Below are 19084 nucleotides of genomic sequence, written 5' to 3' on the forward strand. Positions count from 1 at the left end.
ACACGTGTGTGTGTGTACAGCGCGGGGAATGAATGGCTAGACAGACAGACAGGCTTGGCTTGACTTGGCCTTTTGGTCTAGGTCTTTAGCTTAAAAGCCTAATTTACATTCAGACCAAAAGATTGGAAGCGAGCACAGACACAGAAACAAGCTAGGCATTCATTCGATTAACAACAACCATCACACTCAAACAACAAGATGCTAGACCATTTCAGCATCTTGACAAGGACCGGTTTGGTACTATGGTCAAAGAGCTTCACACCTGCCATTCCATCAGAAACAAATGGTGTGATCGCAAATCATCCAGTTGACGCTTTAATCAGATCAGCTTTCTTGGAGGATCGTTTAGCATCCGATAAATATGAAAGGGAAGGATATAGTCTACAATGGTCATTGGTAAATGATGTCGAACTGGTATTTGTCGTCGTTTATCAACGGATCTTGCAATTGTCATACGTACCTCGATTGTTGGCGTCCATCAAAGAAGCGTTTTTGCAATTCTTTAAACCTTTTGTAATCGCTTTACGTGAAGCTACGCAACCACATAAAGGCAGTACATCATCATCCTCCAATATGAACGCAGTTCGAAGACTCAAAAAAGAATTTGACACACGTTTGCAAGAATGGGAAACGACTTTCCTCAAAATTTTGAGAGGCTTAGAAAGGGAAGCAGCACAGCAAAGTCGTCGCAAGGGTGGCGCTGGCATTGCTGCAGGTGCAGGCGGTACCGCGGCTACTATGGCAGCCATTGCAGCTGAAGACACAAATGGCAAAGCACACGAATCTGGAGATGATACACCAAAAGCATTGCAAGATGGACAGGATGGTGTGACAGATGGCCAAGATATCGCAAAGAATATTGAAGCTTTGCGGACAAGATTGAAGAAAACAAACATAAAGGGAGGGAAGGGGGCCAAGGGCAGGACTAGTCTGGGTAAAGACTCACCCGCAAGCAGTGGTGCAGACACTCCTGGTGGAGCCAATACGCCAGGCAAGAAGAATAAAGGACCCGCAAAAGAGATGCGTAAATGGGATGGTGGAAAATTGTCAGAGAAAGATATTGCTGCACTGGATTTCTCATCGGCTGGTCCAGACACACCTGCAACAGAACAAAAGGGTGGTGATTTGAGCGGTTGGATTGATGAACGTAGTATGGGAACAAAGAACGATGGCCGTTATGAGATTGCGGATGTCGATGATGGCAGCGATGAAGAGGACGAGGAGGACGAGGACAATATCACATCTCCGCCTACCTCTGGAATATGGTCTCGCTTCTCTTTAAGCAGCACTTCAGAAAAGAAAGCTTCGTTGTTCTCCCGCTTGACAGGCAATACACCTTTGACAGAAGCCGATCTTGCACCAGCTCTGGCAGCTATGCAATCTCATCTCCAGTCCAAGAATGTGGCAGCTGATGTTGCAGCACAATTGTGCGCATCTGTGTCAAAAAGTCTTGTTGGTAAACAAGTGGGCTCCTTTGGCAGTATCAAAAATGAAGTTCGCAATTCCTTAGAGCAAAGCATCACTCGAATTCTTACGCCAAAGACGAGTACAGATATTCTACTAGAGATTTCTACCAAGAAACAATCTGCGTTGCGAAATGCATCATACTTGGCATCACAACAAGGACGTGGAAAAGGACAAAAAGAAGAAGAAGGTCCACAGCCTTACAGCTTATGTTTTGTTGGTGTAAATGGGGTTGGTAAATCAACAAATTTAGCAAAAGTTTGCTTTTGGTTATTGCAAAACAATCTTCGTGTTCTCATTGCTGCTTGTGATACATTCAGAAGTGGTGCTGTGGAACAATTGCGTGTGCATGTTCGCAATCTGGGTCAATTACAGGTCGACGGGCAGCGTGTTGGAGATGGAACTGCGGACGGCAAGAACAAAATTGAACTCTACGAGAAAGGATACGGAAAAGACGCCGCTGGAATTGCAAAAGAAGCTCTCACATACGCTCGTAAATCAGGCTTTGATGTTGTTTTGATTGACACGGCAGGTAGAATGCAAGACAATGAGCCTCTGATGCGAGCTTTGGCAAAGTTGGTTGCGGTCAATGATCCCGACAAAATTTTGTTTGTCGGAGAAGCATTGGTAGGAAATGAAGCAGTTGATCAATTGACCAAATTCGATCAAAGTTTGAAAGATTTCAGTGGAGTAAGCCGGCCAAGAGGTTTAGATGGAATGCTGTTGACAAAGTTCGATACGATTGATGATAAAGTCGGTACCTCTTTGACGGCCACAAGCGTGACTGGCTTGCCAATCTACTTTGTCGGCGTTGGTCAAACGTATACAGACTTGAAACAATTACGAGTCAAGCATATCGTCAATGCTCTATTGCGGGACTAGGGCCCTGTAATCAATCTCTCTTTTTCATATGTCGTAGTGTACAATATTGCAATTAAATGGAAAATCACAGCAGCATGATTGGAAAAAAGTACAGTGTTTATCTTTGAGCGTTTTGCATTGCTTGCTTGACTTGAGCACAATGTCTTCTTGCCCGCATCAAACAGATTTTGACGAGTTCTTCGTCTTGTATGCGCAGCTTGTTTGCTGCCCCTTGTTTGCGTCCCTTTGCTTCGGCTTGACGTGCTTCTTCTGTTGTGATCAATGCAGAACAACGTCCAGAACATTGAACGCCGACCATATCTTCCTCCGTATCTAGCTTCATCGTATCTAGTGTGATGGTGATAGAAGCCGAAATCATCGTCGATTCGAATGCGTTTGGGTCGGACAATAAATGTGTGCCTTCAACAATTCCGAATGTAAATGTTTGTGGAGATGAGAGTAGCGACAGAGGCTTTGTTTCTGATTCTACTGAAGAGCATACAAGGCCATGGTCATCGGATTGAGTGTTGGGTAGCTTTGTATCGTTCAATGCAGCATTGACAGCCAGAGTGCAGGCGTCTAGCAAGTTTCCATCATACGAAAGGCATACCAGATCTACAAATAAACACCATCGTAATGATGTTCCTTGAATGTTGAGTGAATCAGCAGAGAATGGAGGACATACGTCAAATGATCGCATCAGACGGCTTGCCAACACTTGTGCTTCTTCTCCCGGTGGTCCCGATTTAAACTTTGCACTTGACATAGGAGTCAAATCCACTCCGACCACCAGACTTCGTTTATCGATCGGACCCAATCCTATCAATTTGTTTGTGTCTATTTGCATATCGTCCTCGTCTCCTTCATCGACGTCAGCCGTTTGTTGGATATCTGAAATATCTATGAATTCTCCCTTTACGCCTGCTATTATTGTTGAATTGCCATATCGAACGATAGCGCTCCCTTGTGCTGTTTCAATTGTAGATACACCCACACTTACATCGCGAAATGCTTCAAAAGATCTTCCATCAGGTCGTATTGCATTATCCAAAAAGCGGGCTAGATAGGTTGTTGGATGTAGTCTAGCAAATATTGTGGATCCCAATGCCGTTGAGCTGTTATCAGCAGCATTCATCGTGCTAGCCGTCATATTTGTGTGAATGAGGGTGAGAAGATTGTAATCAAGAAAAAATAATTTATTTCATTTAGCGCCGCGTACGAATAAATTTTAAGTTTGTGGCCCAAGCGGTTAATTGCATTTATTTATGCAAGACGCCCGCATGAATAGATTATTATCAGGATGACCTCTTTTATTGATTGCCAAAATGACATGCTCATGATAACCAACTCAAGGATGGTACAAGGGAGCATGACTCAAACAGGATCTCTTCCGATCGAAAGACCATCAAATGATCCAGAATGGACGTATGACATGCGAAGGACAGCACAAAGCATTTTGCCATATTTATACCTTGGGCCAGTAGAAGCGGCTAGAAATTTGGCATTATTACACTCAAACGGAATCACGGCAGTTTGCATCTTACGAACACAAGCTGAAGCGATGTACCTTAAACCCAAGTACCCTCAAACATTCACCTATCAAGTCTTTGAAATCTCAGATTCAGATGATCAAAATTTGATCAAAATCGCTCCTTTCTTTCGACAATTTATCGAAGCCGAATCTGCAAAGCCGAATGGTCGAATTTTGGTACATGATGAAGGAGGTATGAGCAGAGCTCCGGCAATGGTGATCCTGTGAGTTGTGCGTGGAGGTGGTGGAAGTACCTTTTTGCTAACGTTCCTCCTTCAGATATCTAATCGAAAAATACGGAGCTTCTTACGAGGATGCAGCCGCTTTTGTGCAGAGGAAGCGTTATTGCACACATCTCAATATAGGATTCACACAACAATGCAGGGTGAGCAATTTCGAAGTGGATAGAGTTAATGTGACTGCTGACAGAATGACTAATTTTACTCTTATAGGCCTTTCAAGATATCTGCAGAGCCCGCGAAACCGTTGCTGGCTACAACTCCAGTGTGCTTCTAAATGATCAGAATCCTCATAGAAAGCGAGTACTGGAAGAAGACGAAGAGTAAGTATCTTTACACAGCTTGATTATGTTCGTCATTAACCTCCTTCTACTCCCCGTCAGCAGTGAAATGGCAAATCACACCACATATCCACATCAAAGAGCCAATATCTCTGCCACGCAGGCCGAATAAAGCAAGAAGACGATCTCTAATTTCAAAACATTGTACCATACGACATGTGTTCCCTTTCTCTCAATCATTATACCTCATCACGGCCTAGCATTACTGTATATTTTTTACGATATGATTCAAATCTATTATTTTGGAATGAAGAGTGATGCTCTTAGACACGCTCGAGCACGATTGCGATACCTTGTCCTCCACCGATGCATGCTGCACCTACAGCGTATTTCTTATCCAGTCTGTGTAAGTTGTGAGACAAATTAGCAACGATACGAGCTCCAGAGGCACCCAGAGGATGTCCGATAGCGATTGCACCACCGAAGATGTTTGCTTTTTCGTTTGGAATTTCGAGTTCTTTTTGAACGGATAACCATTGAGATGCAAATGCTTCATTGATTTCCCAAATATCAATTTGATCTTTGCTCAAACCGGCACGAGAGAGTGCAATTTTGATAGATTCAACCGGTCCGATACCCATAATTGATGGCTCACAAGCGGTATAACCGTAAGAAACAATACGTGCCAAAGGTTTCAAATTGTTTGCACGAACTGCTTCTTCACTTGCGATCACATTGGCAGCGGCACCATCACAGATTCCACTTGCATTTCCTGCTGTTACAGTACCATCTTTTTTGAAAACGGCAGGTAACTTGGCTAATGATTCAGGAGTTGCTTTTTCACCTCTTGGATGTTCATCAACTGAAACTGTAACGGTTTCTTTCTTTACCTTGACATCGACTGGAACGATTTCATCTTTGAATGCACCGTCTTTTAATGCTTTTGCATATCTGTGTTGTGTTTGTAGAGCAAAATTATCTGCATCTTGACGTGTGATTCCGTATTTTTCTGCCAAGTTTTCAGCAGTGATACCCATTGGAGTCGGTGTGGGGACTTGATCGGTAAGAGCGGCTGCTAAGCTATCTACCAACTTGAGATCGACACCATAACGTGTGTTGCCGAAACGAACGCCGGATAAAGTATAAGGTGCTTGACTCATGTTCTCAGTTCCTCCTGTTAGCAAGACATTTGCATCCCCAGCACCGATTTCTTGAACAGCATTGATGACTGATTGGAAACCAGAACCACACAATCTGTTCACTGTAAGGGCAGGTGTTGTGACTGGTAAACCAGCATGATGACCGACATGACGTGCAAGATAAGCAGCAGCATTATCACTTCCATGAACGTTACCAAAAATTGTTGCATCAATCTTTGTTCCTTGTGGTAAATCTGCCAATGCTCCTCTTGATGCTAAGCCACCCAATTGAGCTGATGTGAAGCCGGATAGTTTACCGCCAAAAGCACCAAAAGGCGTTCTTTTAGAAGCAACGACGAAAGCGTTGGTCAATGTACGTGTGCTTGGGTGCATGGTGAAAGTGTTTGTGTGTATGGGAAGATGATGATGGCGAGAAGGTACAAGCAAAGAAATGAAATAGAAGCTCGCTCCGCCTTTTTAATGTACCCGTTTGACCGATGACCGAAATATGCCATTGATCGGTATGGGGTAAATAAGCGAACAAGACTGAAGAGGTGCCAGAATACGGCTTATACGCGTATGCATGCAGTTGCAGTAACCCTTGTTGAAAGAGAGGCAGGCTAACACGGATTTACGGTCAAATAACTTATATCACCATCTTGACTGCCAGGATAGAATGAACGAAATCGATTAATATAAGGTTATATGATACAAAGCAAACAGGAAAAACGTTGTTGTACATGACGAATCCCAATATAAATATCGTCAGAAATATACCCGATCTGCCTGCGAAACAGTTGATTCGATCGGACAATAAGGACACTTTACTCGTCCGGTGCCTTTTCCAAGTCTAGTCAAAGATTCTTGACAGACAACATGTCCGCATTGCATCATCATCGGTGGATTCTCTTCCGTTCCTTGCTCTTTGGAAACAGGACAAGCAAAGATGCTATGAAATCGTAAATGGGCTGGAAGTGGAATCTCTACCGGTAATTCATCAGCTTGACTCCATTCGTTACCTTTTTCTTTCATTAGTGTTCGTACTTTGATAATTATATTTAGTGCACCACTTGCTCCAACTTCAACAGCAACCTTCAAAGGCGCTTCTCGTGCAACACCTTGTCTTGCTGTGAATTCACGTTGAAACAATGGAGCAAGTGAATGTCCATGCATTTCATCCTCATCGAGAAAGATGTGATATGGTTCGGGTATACGTGCCAACAAAAGCTCCCTTGGCAATGCTTCTCTGACATCATGAAGGAAAAGAAGAAATGTGAACAGCTTTTGAATCTCTTCTAATCGCGCTCCTTTTCTTGAAACGAGGTATTGTTGTCCATATCGTAATGCCGCATATGTTGAGGGTATCTCGTGTAATTCTCCATCTGCATCATACATTGGAACGTGTGTTTGCGCTGAATGATGTTCTTCGTCTTCATCCATATTCTCACCGTCCGGGTCCATAATGGCATCCTGCTGATGTTCATGTGAATCGACAAATTTATCGCTTCCACCATCCCCTTCTGTTTCATATCCGCCTGAAGAGGGAGACCATCGTTCCATTCCGAGTGCGATTCGAATGAACCGGCTTCGATGTAGGTTGAATTCTAGAGGACTTCTACGAGCAGCCAAGAAGTCGGATTCTTGCGTGGCCCATGCAATTGCTTGACTGAGTTCCCCCCTTTTGATCTCTGTGGTGATATTATGCAACATTTGAAAAGTACCAGATGGTAAGAATGAATCCATTTTGTTCATCTTTGCCTCTTGTTCGAACATGCGTGCCACTTCCCACTCTCCGCTTCTCTCCAAATGGTCTCGGATGACTCGATTGAGTGCTCTTTGTGCATCTTCATTCTGGAATAAGTTTGCGTCGGCTACTCCATCTATAGGAATGACGAATTTCTTATCGAGTGCTTTTCCCAATTTGCTTAAAGCATTGTAGTATTCCTTGTGCTTATCGTTGATCGTCTTGCTGCATTTTGTCACCTTTTGTTGCAGTTGTGCGGTTAAAATTTGCGCAGGTAAAGTACTTCGTTTTGCTTCCTCAAGTGATTCCAAAAGATGATCCAAAGCATCCAACACACTTTCATCAGCACTCGTTGCTACCTTTGCCGATCTGGATGTACTTGGCTTTTTGGGTGCTTTGAACGTACCCGTTCCAGGTGCTTTCTCTAAGACTCTTTGAACTTCTTTGTGTATGGCTTCCATGACGATTATGACTGATGAGCCGGTCAGTGATGGTAGCAAGAATGCAATACTCATAACTCTGTCAGCTAGTTGCTCCCCCTTTCTTAGTCTCCGTGTCTCATTGATGCAGTTAACAAAGGGTGGAGCCAGTCTGCATAAACGCTCAGATCACGTCAACCAAATTATATGACGCGTGTAATGCCATACTATTATTATTGTATAATACTCGGGAAATATTGAATTTGATAAAGGTTTCAAGTACAACAACCATCATTACTCCCAACATTGTTTTCAATTGAAACTACTCTTGTGAATCGGTAGAACATTCACAAAGATGGCAGAGGCGGCTGCTCTTATTCCGCATATCCATCATGAGAGGCAAGAAGAAGGATCAATGTTATGTGCTCAACATGCACTCAATACCCTGTTACAGGGAAACTACTACGATCCTTCCCAATTATCCGACATTGCCAAACAACTTGATGAACTTGAACGAAGTCAAGTAGATGAACAAACTTGGAGACAACGTGATCAAGCAAGTTTGAATATGGACGATACAGGATATTTCAGCGTTTCCGTCTTGGAACAAGCTTTAGAGGTTTGGGGTTTAAGGCTGATTAGGTGGCGCAGCGAAATAATGCGACCCTTTCAGTCAAAACCGGAAGAGCAGTTGGCATTCATCTTGAACTTGGATTCGCATTGGTTCACCATTCGTGGCTTTACGGGAGGGTATTGGTTCAACCTGAATAGCTTCTTAGAGAAGCCAAGTTGGGTTGGCCCTTCTTATCTAGGTGCATTATTGAATGCTGCTGAAAGTGAAGGATATTCAGTGTTTGTAGTCGTACAAGATGAGAACGCTCGGAACGACTTTCATTCTTCCACTGCAGACGATTGTGCTGCTACATTACCGCAAGCCGATCAAGTAGGTGCTCAAGGCGCAGCAAATGAAATCACAAGTACAACTACACAAGGTTTAAAGCCAAAGATAGGATCATCAAGCGCTACTGGATCAGGACTACAAGACGAAGAAGCAGACTTACAAGCAGCTCTGCGTGCCAGTCTTGCCGAAGCTGATGATGCTGCTGCCTCTGCTACCATAGCGCCGGCTCTAGAGCAAAACCCTTCTTCTGGAATGCACAGCCCCACAATAGCAGGCCATCGAAGGACAAGAGGTGGCGGAATACGTGATCCCGATGTAATGTCTGCAAGTTCAGCAGGCAATGACGTTGATGAAGAGGAAACGGATGACCAAGTAGATGCAATTGCCCCCAGCAGAAGGCGGGTTCGAGGTCTAGCTCCGCCACTCGCTTCAGCTTTGGCAGCATCAATTACAACGCCTTCAGGATCGGCCCCTGCTTCTGCGTCTACTTCATCACGTGGATCACCATACATTCTTCCAACTGCCAGTGGAGGTCGTAGACGTGCAAGTAGACAACAAGGGGAGGATGGGGAGCTTGGTCAAGGTAGGTCAAGAAGGAATAGGAGTGGCGGCAATGGATCATCTCACGATACCGCCATTGGCATAGATGATGACGATGATGATGAAGGAGATCAGAGTATCCTCACCGCGAGAGCACGCAGAACAGGAAGAGCCAATGCGCCCATTGAAATTGACGATGACGATGTGGAAGATGATTATGAGCAGATGCATGCTGTCGGATCTACGCCAAGATCGCCTTTCTTGAATCCCGCACTCGTACGAAGCGGAGGCAGCACGAATAGCGACGATGACTTTCACTCTCTTTCCAGTGGTGAAGAAGATGCAGATCTGGGTGAAAGCTGGGTACAAAATGATATAGACATGATTCGAAGGCAGACAACGATGCGAGATCGTGCTTACGATGATGAAGATGCCGAATTGCAAGCTGCTTTGGCTGCTTCGATGCGTGAAACAGGTACTGCCACCGTCGCAGAAGCGCTCGCCAACAGAATCCAACAAACTGCTAATGCCTCTGCAAATCGAGGCACATTTGAAGATGATTTAGCTGCAGCAAGCTGGATTAACGAAGAAGATAGTCGTGCCATTCGCGAAGCACAAGCGAGCTTCTCTACCAATCTTGTCCGGCAAGCGTCAAATGGAAGCAATAAATCTCCTCCTCCCGCTGATGTGGAAAAGATCATGCGTTTACGTGCTGAAGCAAAGAAGAAAGCGGAGGAGGAAGAATTGATGCGATTGAGAGGAGAAGATGCAACAGTATTGGCGGAAAATGTTGCTGCATCCTCAAGCACAAATAAGCAGTCCAGGAGTCAGGTTGAAGAGGAAGACGATGATTCTTCGGATGAGGAGCCACAAATGTCTCCTGAAGAAATGCGTAAAGCCCGATTAGCACGCTTTGGTATGTAAGGAACGCAAATAGAAGAATAGCCAATGTAGTATTCAAATCTGCTGGTATGATGTACAACTATGTAAAAGTAAGAGAGAAAAAACGAAATTTATACAATACACTGTAGGACTAGGTATGAGTTGCTTCAGCGGAGGCTTCAACAAAGCGGAATGCTTCATCTTGCGTAATGCTTTGCAAAGACGACACTTTTTGAGCACTGAAGAATACGCCATAGTGCTTATCACCAACGCCAACCAATTCAGGTCGGAAAGTTGTGGTGATGAATTGAGCATTTTCACTCAATTGTTGAATCATAGCAGCAACTGCAGTGCGGTATTGGGCGTCCAAGTTTGCGTCGATTTCGTCGAATAGGTAGAATGCTGCAGGATCGCACTTCTGGATAGCAAAGATCAATGCCAAAGCGACCAGAGATTTTTGACCTCCAGATAATTGTTGAATACGAAGTCCTTCGTCCAATTTGGAGTGGAAAGATACCTTGATTGAAACGCCAATGTAGTTTTCAATCTTCTTGGCAGCCTTTGTGGCTTCATCTTCGTCCATTGCATCTTCATCACTTTCTTCGTTTTCTTGTGATTCTGTGTCAAAGCGCTTTTGCATGATCAAAGCTCCGCGTCCCATCGGGACCAATTGCTCAAAGACGTCGGCGAAATTCTTGCTTACTTGTTTGAATGTACGTTCGATTGCTTCATCTTTGCGCATGTCCAGTGAGTCGATCAATTCTGTAATACTCTCTGAAGATTTATCCAATTCACCTTGTCTTTCCAAGAGATTATCACGTTCACGTGCGAATTGGTCGTATTGTTCGATTGCACGCACGTTGACATTAGAGAATTCTTTCAAACTTGCTTGCATCTTGTGCAATTGTTTCAACACTTTGCTAGTATCCATATCCGCATACTTTTGTAATGCTTCATTAGACACGAGACCCAATTGACGTAATTTTTCATCAACTTCCACCTTGCGTTGTTCGTATTCACGTCTCTTTGTGACAATCTTGCTCAAAACTTTTTCATGTCTAGAGATACTTCGAGCTTCTTCGATTTGTTCACGGGTGGTTGAATCGATTTGATCTTGCTTTCCTTTGATCTTTTGTTGATTTTCTTCGATCTCCCGTTCAATTCGCTCGAGTTTCTTTTGCTTATCAGCAATTTGAGCTCGTAAACCTGCCAAACGCTTTTGTCGTTCTACTTTTGCAGTTGCACCTCCAGCACTGACAGCCATTCCGCCTACTTGCGATTCGCCTACAACTTGATTATTCAACGTTTCCAGACGACCAACAATGGCTTCACGTTCACGCTTCAGGTTGTCAGCTAACTCAATCTCGAGAGTGTCTCTTTGGGTCGACATTTCCGACACTTTGGCCGTCAATTCAGTGACCGTCTTTTCGCCTTCATCCGCTTCACGGTTCAAATGTTCCAGCTCAGCAGTCTCTTCTGCTGATAGCCCAGCATTGAGAGGGGTGTTGATTTCCTGTTGCAATGCTGCCTTTTTGGTTTCCACCGTCTCCAAATCACGAGACAATTGTGCAGACCACTCTTGAAGTCTTTGAAGGCGTTTCTTGGCTGCTGATTCGGTTTCGCGCAGAGAACGTACCTCTTGCAGGATGGGTTCACGGCTACGATTGGCTCGCTTGCTTCTAGATTCAAGAGATTGACGTTCTTCAATCATAGAAGTGATACTAGTTTCGGTATTTTGCAAATCGGTGCGAATTCTGGCAAGTTCTTGCTCATCATGCACGAGAACTTCTTTCCATCGTTTCACTTCTTGAACTGCATCTAATCGACTTCGCTTTGGGTCATTGTATCCACCGGTGAGAGCACCTTTGCGTTCGACCTTGTCACCGTCAAGAGTAATAGCATTAATTTCTTTGCTACTTTGAACGTATGATGAAGCGATTGTCAGGTTTTTGCAAATGATCATTCGACCAAACACTTGTTGCATGGCTTTCGCATGCGCTTGGTTGAATGTCAATTTTCTCAACATCAACATTGCGTCTGTCTTTTCTTGGAAGTCTGTTACTTTCGGATTTAAGCGATTGAGTGGCATGAATGTGACACGGCCCAACTTTTCCCGGTTCATCTCTTCGATTAAGCGACTTGCTGTCTCGTCAGTGTCAACGACAACGTGGAACAAGCTTTGACCTGCTGTTACTTCTACCGCAGTTTTGTATGTATCTTGAACGGTGAACAGCTTGTACAAGGGGCCATAGACACCTCGCAAGCCCAAGCGTTGGGTGACTGCTTCTACATTAGCAAGACCTGTAGCTGTGGCACGATCCATCATGCTGGAAAGGCTGCGTTGTGCGACTCCTAATCGTTCTTGTGCTACTTTGACACTACTGTCCAGCTTGTGCTCCTCTTTCCAAAGCTCTTTCTTGCGTTCCAACAATTTGTCTTCATCTGCACGAACCTCATCCCATCGCTTGGCACTTTCTTCAATAAATTGACGACGTTCTTCCAATTCTTCAGCTTTTTGTGTCAAGCTGGTTTCTGCCTTGGCTATGGCTTGCTGCAATTCGACAGTTTCTGCTTGGACTTCGTCCTTGCGATTGTTTTGTTCAGTTTTGAATTCTTCTAAAGATTGAATCTCAGCTCGAATGGCTGCATCACGTTCTGCCTGAGTTCGGTATTGGGTGCTGCGTCCTCTCTTGCCAAACAAGACTTGAATTCGGGCTTTAGAAGCTTCCAAACGGTTGCGGGCGTTGTTGAGGGAGACCATTTGCTCCTCCAAAGAAGGCTCTAGGCCCATAAGCTCGCCTTCTACGGCAGAGATGCGCTCATCAAGTGCACTCAAACGCTGTTGCAACTCCTCGCGAGTTCCACCCAAGCGTTCGTCTCTTTCTTCGTCATCATTGATTTGTGCTTCGATTTCTGCTTTGGTTCTAGCTAATTCTCTACGTTCTTGTAAGAGAGAATCGCGTTCTGCAACTTGGACAGTGGAACGATGCTGCAAATTTGTAAGTTCATCTTCGAGAGCTTTGAGCTCCTTCTCACGAGCAAAAAACCGTTTTTGCTTCTCGTCTGCATCGGCTGCTTCTTCCTGTCTGCGAATCACCAAATCGTCCAAACGTGTGATCACATCATTTGCATCGCGTTGATGTAGGGTATATTCCAGGCTCCTTCTCTCTTTGTCTTTTTCGCGAAAGTCATTCAACTCTGAGCGTTCTTCTTGCAGTTCAGCCAAACGTTCTTGAATGTAGGTCAAAGTTTCATCAATCTTTGCTTTCTTTTCTTCGGTTTCCTGCATGATACGCAGTGAATCTGCACGGCGTGTCTCGTACACTTTTGTGCCGGCTACGTCTTTTAAGAGGTTGAGTCGATCAGCATCCTTCATGTTTGTGAGATGTGTGATCTGTAGGGGAGAATGTGTTAGTGACGCATATATGCAGCATTTGTTCCTAGTTAGTATTACTCACCCTTCCTTGTGGTACGATGTAGTATGGATTGGATCGACTGAATCCAGCGGCTTCCAAAAGATTCATCACGTCTGATTTCGTTGCGCTTTTACGATCGATAGAGTATTCATCCTTTTTGATACCGATAGTGCGACGTAGAACCAGTTCGTTACTACCGCTCGAGCTTGGAAAGCGACCATCAGAGTTATCAAAGACGATTTCCACAAATGCTGATAGAGTTGTAGAAGTTGAACTTGAGGAATCATGTAACAGGCTTTGACGTTCTTCTTTGGACATGGACGTATATGCGTCGGAGAGAACGAATCGGATAGCCGCAAAGAAGTTACTCTTTCCACTTCCATTTCTTCCTACGACTACATTGTGACCTGGGCTGAATTCCTCAACAGCGGTTTGATCCTTGTAGGACTTGAAACCTTGTATGGTTAAAGTCTTGATATGCATCTTGACCACCTTAGTTACTGAAGAGGGTGATGGCCAATAAAGTGTTGCTTCGTATTTGTGTAAATGTGTTTTATGCATTACCAATAAACGCGTCTTTAATTGTACGCGTCTAGTCGCGTTTATTGTCGTGAATTTTGGGTTGAATTCTCCACCCACAATGGAACTTCCCGCAACACCCACGCGGTGACTTACCTTATCATCCCCCGCTTCACCACAGAATTACAATGTCCGCTCCGTCTTTTAATGCTCTACCTTTGTCTCTATCGTACCATTAGATGGTTCCCTTGTCCCGCAGTCATAGATAAGCACTACTCCAGCCATCATCCTGAGCATGTCTATCTCTCCCTTATAATCAAAATCAAAAAAAAGCTAAAAGTAGTTACCTAAAAACTAGGGCCCAGCGAGACTTGAACTCGCAACCTTCGAGGGGGAAATTTTAGAAACTCGACACGCTGACCATTGCGCCATGAGCCCGTTGGACTAGGGTATTAACCGTTGGACCACGTAACCCTTACTTATACAGATCAAAAGTCTTTTTGTTATAGAAACCTATTATGAAAAACCCATTAGATTATTGAAGCTAAACCACTTTTTAGCCCTAACCCTAGCGAATCAACTGCCTGCTAAAAGACTGTAGACGCCATATATATTCAGATTTAAGAATATTTAAGGACTATAAAGTGAGAAAGCGGTATCTAGAATGCAGTTCAAAGCTATGTCCTGTCAAGCGTGTCAATGCCACCACGATCTTCAACCAAAGAAGTGATGAGCAATCTCCCAAATCCCGCAGATTCATCTAAGGCACGCGCTGCAAGCAACCTGCCACGTTCTCAGCATAAGAATCGGAAAAAGTGGAAAAATGAACCCAAAGGCTTTTCATGCGCGGGCGCACGCGTTGACTCTTAATGCGTTGCAGTTTATTGTTCAAAGATCAAACTTTATGCGTACCATTGTTCCCCACAACTTTGCACCACATCATCATACATCATGCTCAATCGATCTTGCGAACGCTGTAGGGTGAAGAAATTACGATGTCCAGGCGGAAAGATTTGCGAAATATGCATAACGGCAGATACCAATTGCATCTATAAACAAAGAAAGAAGAAAGTTATGCGGAAAAAGAGGTTAAATCAGACTATTATACCTCCAAAATCACGATCAAATTCCGACAATACATCAGATGATGTATCTCGCGATAGTTTCCCATCAGAAAGTACGCCGGCATCGTCTATCCATCCACCCTCGCTAAGCTCAAGCTCGACTTCTGCCAGCGCCACGTCACAATTTCAAACATGTAGACCTTTGAATGAATTGAACCAATCATTAAACCCAGGTAAGTGGGCGCGGTCCTGATCTGATCCCAGTCTTCTGACACGCATACATCCACCTCTACAGGACTATTTCCGGACGATCTAGAGAGCTTATTGCATGAAGCACGTTCCACAATCAGCTTTTCATTGGAAGCATGCGAAATCCTACTCAACCTCACATTCAGATGGCGGATATTACCAACAATCCATGGTTGTATCCACATTGACTCTCTCATTCAACTTTTGCGGACGTTGTTTGCTAAAACTGAGAGGTATCACGGTGCCATTCGTCAAACAATCACCTTCGATCAATTGACCTTGATTTTGCTCACACTTTCGGCAACACTATATTTTGTTCCACCCGATGGCGATCACGCAGCTGCTCTTCGTACGGCGCTCAAGCTGTCCAAGAATATGAAGAAAGAGGATGCAATCGCATCTCAGCGTGCAATATTTTTAATGGCCGAACGAATGATCTATACGCGATTGAGCAATTACGATTCTTCCTTGGAAGGCATTCAAAGTAGTATAATGTACATCTTTCACCATCGAAGCAATCAAGCCACAACTGAGCAAATATACGATCGTGCACTACGGTGTGCTTTGAAGATGGGATTGCACAGGATAACGGGTTATAGTTCCTCGGATGAGGTAAAGGTGCGAATATGGTGGTATTTGGTAACGCGAAATTGGCTCGCTGCTCCTGCTACTTGGGTGTATACCATTTTCCCTGGTCAATTTTCCACGCGAATGCCACTCAATGTAGAGTATAGTGATCTCGAATTCGGACTGGATAAGGACACAGTGCAAACCGTGCGAAGGGATTGGACGCCGGCATCATATTCTCTAGCTCTTATTACGCTTGCAACAACCATTCGTGAGCTTGTGGATATGCATAATTCACTCCAAATTTCTGAAGAGAATCATGGCTTGCAACTTGAAACCGCTGCAAGATCTCCAAGTCGCACAGCATTCCAGAGTAAAATTGTCAAATCGTTCGAATTGTTAGCCAAAGAATACGTTTGGTATTACAGATTGGAAGAAAAATTTACTATCTCTAAATCCACGCAACACGATCTTTCACTTTATCATGGTGGTAGGATAGAGATCGAAAGGTGGATGTTACATCAACAGATGTTCCATTGTTTCTTGGAGTTGCATGAAGTTGATTCATTTATCGATCAAGACGTTCCTACGAGTTGTTTAGCTTTGGCATATCATATTTTGGATACCGTTCATCTTAACGCTCGACGTTGTAGCGTGATGAGCTCTTCAAGCTTACCGAAGCGAAGTTTGATCACTGCAGCCAGTGTTGTAGCTTTCCATGTTTTGAACAAAGGTCAACTTGATGAAAGTTGGAAGGAATACAAGGAAGTAGCTGCAGCAACCGCCAAGGCCAAATTGTTGGCTGGTGAAGTGAACTTGCAAACGCTTTCAAGATTGGAAACGTTATTGAGCTCTTGGTCAACGATTGTTCCCAATAGGCTGAATGATGAGGTGAAAGAGGAGATCAAGAAATGGGAAGTAAATGATATTTGGGTGAATGAATATGCTACCCAATTAGCAGATACAAATGCACAAGCTCATATTAGCTTGAAACATTTACCTGATCTCATACCACAACTTTCTCACGTTATGCCTGCTTATCAAGCGGACATCGGTGATGCGGATTGGGAATCAGTTTGGGCGCAGCTGTTGGCGAATAATGAATTTCCTTTCGCGGGAAATTCAAATGTATCATAGACCTGTTGCGATGTATAAAATGCATGGATTCCGTATCGATGAAGTCATCTTTACTTCTTCGCAATCTGCACCAGCCGATCATTCTAAGGTACCTTGCCCTCCAAAAATCACCGAAAAGAACTACGTACCAGTAGATCGGGCGCTTTAATAAATTAGAGGTACGTATACCGTGTGGGAAAAGGCGAACCATACTTACGTTGCAAATACACGCTGACAAGGACAATCAGGGAAAGCGTATTTATTACGAGCTAATGTACATCAATCATCATCCCAATTTGGGTTGGCTTGAGGTGCCTTTATTCCAGCTGGTTTGGACATGATGATCGAATCGATGTTCAAAACACTGATTGCAGCACCTGCTGCATATCGAATCGCCCACAATTTAGCCGCCAAAACGTCAAACACCTGTTCAGAGGTTGTTGAAATGGTGGAATCAGACGTCTTTTGTTCAATATCAACACCGATATCGGCACATTGTCCGCTTGCATGTCGGGCAACGAGTGTTCCCACGACTTCTGTTGGATCAAGTCCGGCATTCTCGGCTAAAGTACGGGGTACAACTTCCAATGCTTCTGCGAACTTTTTGATTGCATGTTGATTTAGACCGCTAGTTTTCTCTCCATAGTCGAAAATGCGTCTTGCCAATTCCACCTCGGATGCACCTGCTCCAGGAATGAGTCTGTCATCCTTTGTCAAAGATTTGATCACATTCACACCATCATCAATAGCGCGTTCCACATCGTCCAAATGATTAGAAGTGGCCCCACGTAAAACGATTGTTGCCATCTTTGGTCTTGCTTGACCGCCGGGTTTGCCATCCTCTTGTCTGAACACTGTGACACGATCTCCTCCCACCTCTGTTGTTTCTACCACGTCAATCCACCCTGCTTCTTCCGGTGTTGGTGCACCGACACGAGCTAAAGGTGTTGCTCCCAAAAGTCTGCACAACCGTCTGATCTCGAACTTGCTCAAAATTTTCATGACGGCAATGTTGTACCTGTTGCAATAATGCAAAGCCAATTCACCCACACTGCTTTGTGTCACAATCACCTTTACTCCGGAATCTGCGATCTCCTTGATAATGGCAGAGAGTTGTGCTTCTTCGCCTCCGGAGAATGTACTTAGCTCTTTGGCATTGTGGAGGAGGACAGTGCCCTTCGTTTCCGTTTGACTGATATCGAGACCACATGTAAAGACTGCAACTTTTCCTCCCTCTGGCAAACGTTTGATGATGCCTTCTGGTTCGCGTGCAAAGATCATACCTCGAACGACACGAGAAGCAGAAAGCGATCCACCCATAATCTTCACGATACGGATATTGTCAACATTGAATTCCTTCAGATTGGATGAACCGGAGGAAGATGTAGGCAAGACTAGATTGACAGCTTGTGCAACTAGAGGAGCCAAGATTTCATCTTGTCCGTATTGTTTTGAGGCGATTGATGGTCGTAAGGCAAGGGCGAGAGAATCGGTTGCTGGGGGATTACTCAATGTTGCAACGGACAATGTTTCGATTTCCTTCAATGCACGATCCCGAGCAAGTTCATATCCTTGAATGATTTCCGAGGGATGCAGACCCATATTGATCAATGGCTCTGCTTGTTTAAGAAGTTCACCTGCCAAGATCAGCACCAAATTTGTTGCATCTCCCATTTCTGCTTCTTGTTGTTGACTTGCCATCACCAGAAGCTTTGCGGCGGGGTGTACGATTTCTGTTTCCCTGATAATTGTAGCAGCATCTGAAGTGATGAACAATCGTTCCAAATGATTGACAATCATCTTGTTTCTGCCATTGGGTCCGAATGAAGTTCTTACCATATCCGATAATTCATTCACAGCCTGGATATTTCGCAAAACTGCATCTTCTATACCTGACATTGTCTTGTAGCCATCTTTGAAAAGAGGCATGCCCGCCTTGGGCACCCGTAGAGACATTTTTGCGAATGGGTTGATGGTATGAAGGTGTGTATCGCAATTGGCTTGTGCTTAGTTAGTGTGCGCTCTTAGAGTGATTGATTCTTCTTGCCTCTTCCATTGCTTCTCATTGCTTCGGCCGAGCATGTGTTGTTCTTTAAGCCGTGCAACACACGCGTTATACACTCACTACGCGAAGGAATCAATAGGAAGATTG

At 44.2% G+C, this 19084-nt stretch overlaps 9 protein-coding genes and 1 non-coding gene across 10 annotated transcripts; 4 read left to right on the forward strand and 6 right to left on the reverse strand.

Moving 5' to 3' along the window:
• The first annotated feature begins 131 nt into the window (after positions 1-131).
• FA14DRAFT_40229 (P-loop containing nucleoside triphosphate hydrolase protein) lies at positions 132-2395 on the forward strand. The gene has a single exon (XM_025502299.1). The coding sequence runs from the start codon at positions 199-201 to the stop codon at positions 2344-2346; it is 2148 nt and encodes a 715-aa protein (XP_025355628.1). The 5' UTR covers positions 132-198; the 3' UTR covers positions 2347-2395.
• On the reverse strand, positions 2168-3502 carry FA14DRAFT_40232 (ribosomal protein S5 domain 2-like protein). The gene has a single exon (XM_025502300.1). It carries the CDS (start codon positions 3473-3475, stop codon positions 2444-2446), a length of 1032 nt encoding a protein of 343 aa, XP_025355629.1. The 5' UTR covers positions 3476-3502; the 3' UTR covers positions 2168-2443.
• Positions 3503-3646: 144 nt separating this feature from the next.
• On the forward strand, positions 3647-4499 carry FA14DRAFT_160527 (phosphatases II). Its single transcript, XM_025498718.1, has 3 exons — positions 3647-4080; positions 4136-4241; positions 4309-4499. The coding sequence occupies exons 1-3, from the start codon at positions 3695-3697 to the stop codon at positions 4420-4422; spliced, it is 606 nt and encodes a 201-aa protein (XP_025355630.1). The 5' UTR covers positions 3647-3694; the 3' UTR covers positions 4423-4499.
• Positions 4500-4538: 39 nt separating this feature from the next.
• On the reverse strand, positions 4539-6094 carry FA14DRAFT_40253 (thiolase). The gene has a single exon (XM_025502301.1). It carries the CDS (start codon positions 5906-5908, stop codon positions 4700-4702), a length of 1209 nt encoding a protein of 402 aa, XP_025355631.1. The 5' UTR covers positions 5909-6094; the 3' UTR covers positions 4539-4699.
• A 186-nt stretch (positions 6095-6280) lies between these two features.
• Positions 6281-7720, reverse strand: FA14DRAFT_121738 (uncharacterized protein; the record flags this gene model as incomplete). Its single annotated transcript, XM_025496480.1, has 2 exons — positions 6281-6891; positions 7027-7720. The coding sequence occupies 2 exons, from the start codon at positions 7718-7720 to the stop codon at positions 6281-6283; spliced, it is 1305 nt and encodes a 434-aa protein (XP_025355632.1).
• Positions 7721-8033: 313 nt separating this feature from the next.
• On the forward strand, positions 8034-8540 carry FA14DRAFT_121368 (putative Deubiquitinating enzyme; the record flags this gene model as incomplete). The annotated part of the gene is made up of 1 exon (XM_025496462.1): positions 8034-8540. A coding segment is annotated over one exon (507 nt), but the record flags the coding sequence as incomplete, so codon positions are not given.
• A 1612-nt stretch (positions 8541-10152) lies between these two features.
• On the reverse strand, positions 10153-13900 carry FA14DRAFT_121240 (putative SMC3; the record flags this gene model as incomplete). Its single annotated transcript, XM_025496452.1, has 2 exons — positions 10153-13395; positions 13460-13900. The coding sequence occupies 2 exons, from the start codon at positions 13898-13900 to the stop codon at positions 10153-10155; spliced, it is 3684 nt and encodes a 1227-aa protein (XP_025355634.1).
• Positions 13901-14292: 392 nt separating this feature from the next.
• On the reverse strand, positions 14293-14374 carry FA14DRAFT_t25. The gene has a single exon. It is a non-coding gene; the product is annotated as a tRNA-Arg (tRNA).
• Positions 14375-14887: 513 nt separating this feature from the next.
• Positions 14888-16953, forward strand: FA14DRAFT_178709 (uncharacterized protein; the record flags this gene model as incomplete). The annotated part of the gene is made up of 2 exons (XM_025500866.1): positions 14888-15233; positions 15296-16953. The coding sequence occupies 2 exons, from the start codon at positions 14888-14890 to the stop codon at positions 16951-16953; spliced, it is 2004 nt and encodes a 667-aa protein (XP_025355635.1).
• Positions 16954-17172: 219 nt separating this feature from the next.
• FA14DRAFT_133485 (putative CCT8-component of chaperonin-containing T-complex) lies at positions 17173-19035 on the reverse strand. Its single transcript, XM_025496972.1, has one exon. The coding sequence runs from the start codon at positions 18886-18888 to the stop codon at positions 17212-17214; it is 1677 nt and encodes a 558-aa protein (XP_025355636.1). The 5' UTR covers positions 18889-19035; the 3' UTR covers positions 17173-17211.
• Positions 19036-19084: the final 49 nt, after the last annotated feature.

Source organism: Meira miltonrushii, assembly GCF_003144205.1.
Source record: "Meira miltonrushii strain MCA 3882 unplaced genomic scaffold FA14scaffold_2, whole genome shotgun sequence".
NCBI classification, from domain to species: domain Eukaryota; kingdom Fungi; phylum Basidiomycota; class Exobasidiomycetes; order Exobasidiales; family Brachybasidiaceae; genus Meira; species Meira miltonrushii.

Excerpts from the sequence above, each read along its gene's own strand:
- FA14DRAFT_40229 (XM_025502299.1), top strand. The coding sequence starts at position 199 with ATGCTAGACCATTTCAGCATCTTGACAAGGACCGGTTTGGTACTATGG.
- FA14DRAFT_40232 (XM_025502300.1), bottom strand. The coding sequence starts at position 3,475 with ATGACGGCTAGCACGATGAATGCTGCTGATAACAGCTCAACGGCATTG.
- FA14DRAFT_160527 (XM_025498718.1), top strand. The coding sequence starts at position 3,695 with ATGACTCAAACAGGATCTCTTCCGATCGAAAGACCATCAAATGATCCA. Across the intron at positions 4,081-4,135 it reads GCTCCGGCAATGGTGATCCT|ATATCTAATCGAAAAATACG; the intron begins GTGAGTTGTGCG and ends TTCCTCCTTCAG. Across the intron at positions 4,242-4,308 it reads GATTCACACAACAATGCAGG|GCCTTTCAAGATATCTGCAG; the intron begins GTGAGCAATTTC and ends TTACTCTTATAG.
- FA14DRAFT_40253 (XM_025502301.1), bottom strand. The coding sequence starts at position 5,908 with ATGCACCCAAGCACACGTACATTGACCAACGCTTTCGTCGTTGCTTCT.
- FA14DRAFT_133485 (XM_025496972.1), bottom strand. The coding sequence starts at position 18,888 with ATGTCTCTACGGGTGCCCAAGGCGGGCATGCCTCTTTTCAAAGATGGC.